The sequence below is a fragment of the Octopus bimaculoides genome, chromosome 1, assembly GCF_001194135.2.
Source record: "Octopus bimaculoides isolate UCB-OBI-ISO-001 chromosome 1, ASM119413v2, whole genome shotgun sequence".
NCBI classification, from domain to species: domain Eukaryota; kingdom Metazoa; phylum Mollusca; class Cephalopoda; order Octopoda; family Octopodidae; genus Octopus; species Octopus bimaculoides.
The window spans coordinates 22,058,016-22,060,030 of NC_068981.1; the positions used below are offsets into that span (position 1 = coordinate 22,058,016).

The 2,015-nt window shown below is 38.1% G+C and overlaps 1 protein-coding gene across 1 annotated transcript in view; it reads right to left on the minus strand.

Annotated features, from left to right (window-relative positions):
- Positions 1-978: 978 nt before the first annotated feature.
- Positions 979-2,015, minus strand: part of LOC106874906 (EGFR adapter protein) — a 10,240-nt gene continuing 9,203 nt past the window's right edge. Inside the window, exon 4 of the mRNA XM_014922820.2 lies at positions 979-1,639. Coding sequence (XP_014778306.1) covers positions 1,436-1,639 — 204 coding nt within the window. The 3' untranslated portion in view covers positions 979-1,435. The remainder of the gene's footprint in view (positions 1,640-2,015) is intronic.

Sequence of the window (2,015 nt, forward strand, 5' to 3'; positions counted from 1 at the left end):
AGCGGCAACCGAAATATAATAAATAATAATAATAATAATAATAATAATAATAGTAATGATAACGATGATAATGATGATGATTATTATTTCCATCACTGACACAATGACATAAGGCCATGTGTGGCTTTCTTGGGGTGTCGCGAAGCGGGGGTGTGGTGGGGACGGGAGTGTGGGGGTGGGACACAGCAGATTAAATCGACCACCTCACCAATCCCGAACTCTACGATGCCCCACACTCCACTGTGTTTGTCCCAGTATGTGACTGGTACTTTGTATTCTTCATTATTTTTTTTTGTTGTCGACCTCCTCTGGGTAAGATGAAAAAAAGCAGTTGCCGCCCCTTGGTGGGGGATTCGAAACAATACACTAAAAGTAGGGATAACCAAACAACAGCACATTTTGTCCCATGTTCTTCAGAGATTCTGCCAATAGGTGGTCCTTTGTGGCAATAATAATAATAATAATAATCCTTTCTACTATAAGCACAAGGCCTGAAATTTGAGGGTAGGGGATTAGTCGATTACATTGACCCCAGTACTTGACTGGTACTTATTTCATCCCAAAAGGATGAAAGGCAAAGTCCACCTTGGCAGAATTTGAACTCAGAATGTAAAAATGGACGACATGCAGCTAAGCATTTCATCCAATGTGCTAATGACTCTTCTGGCTCACCGCCTTTGATAATAATAATAATAATAATAATAATAATAATAATGGTTTCAAATTTTGCCACAAGGGCAGTAATTTTTGGGCGGGGACAGGGATGAGTCGATTACATCAACTCCCCAGTGCATAACTGGTACTTATTTTATCGACCCCCCCAAAAGGATGAAAGGCAAAGTTGACCTCAGCAGAATTTGAACTCAGAATGTAGAGATGGACGAAACGCCGCTAAGCATTTCGTCCAGCATGGTAATAACTCTGCTAGCTTGCCGCCTTTAACAATGATAATAATAATAATAATAATAATAATAATAGTAATATTAATGGTGATTTTTTTTTTTTTTTTACATAGGCACAAGGCCACAGATTTTGTGAGGGCAGGTAATGTAAAGTCGAAATGCACCAATCAACGTAAACCCCCAACCTTGCTGTCCCTCATGTATTTGGTTGGTAGTTCATGTTTTATTGAACCCTTGTCCCCATGCTCCTCTGAAGAATAAAAGGCAAAGTTGATCTCAGCGGAATTTGAACTTAGAACAGAGACAAAAGAAAACAAAAAAAAAAAAAATTTTAAATAGATCGTAAAGAGAACCGTAACTAAATACCACAAGGCATTTTGTCCGTTCAGTGCTCTTTCGATTCTGCCAATCCACCAGCGTTTTTTTTTGTTTCTTTTTATAATAACCAATAATAATTATAATGAAAATGAGGAGGGGGGGTTGTGTGTGTGTGCTTGTGTGTTTGAAATATAACATTATATATCCATGGAGAGCTACATTTTGAGGTCAGCCATCATGGTTGAAAAGTCTGATAACCGCTGATAATCTGGATCTTCGTCTTTGTCGTCTTTGTCGGTATCTTTGAAAGTAGGATTCTGAGAGTTTCTAGGCAGCTTCAGTGTGCAGGGCAACATCTCCCGCATGACTGTATGGTGAGTAACCAGCGATGCCAGGTTTGGCCATTCCTTATCAAGTCCCTGCAACAAAAAAAATAGGGAGAAGAAAAAAAAGATAAACAAATAAAATAGAATGGAAAAATGTTAGTAGCTACAACTGCAGAACACACCCCATACAGCAAAGAAGTATTCCTTCATATTTTGGTACAAGTCTATACAGTAACCCTTCGACTATCAAGGGTGTGACATTCCAAAACCCACCACGAGAGGTGGACATCAGCAAAGTAGAAACAGTACTGTAGTGTATATTGTTTTTATTATTATTTTTATAATTTGCATATATTCTGTTGTCTGGGGAGGATCATTCTCTTTTAGTGCCTTATTAATTTAACACACTCACTGGTTAAGTTTCCACTCATTTACTTATTTATTTTTCCTAAAATTTTCATTGCGTCTT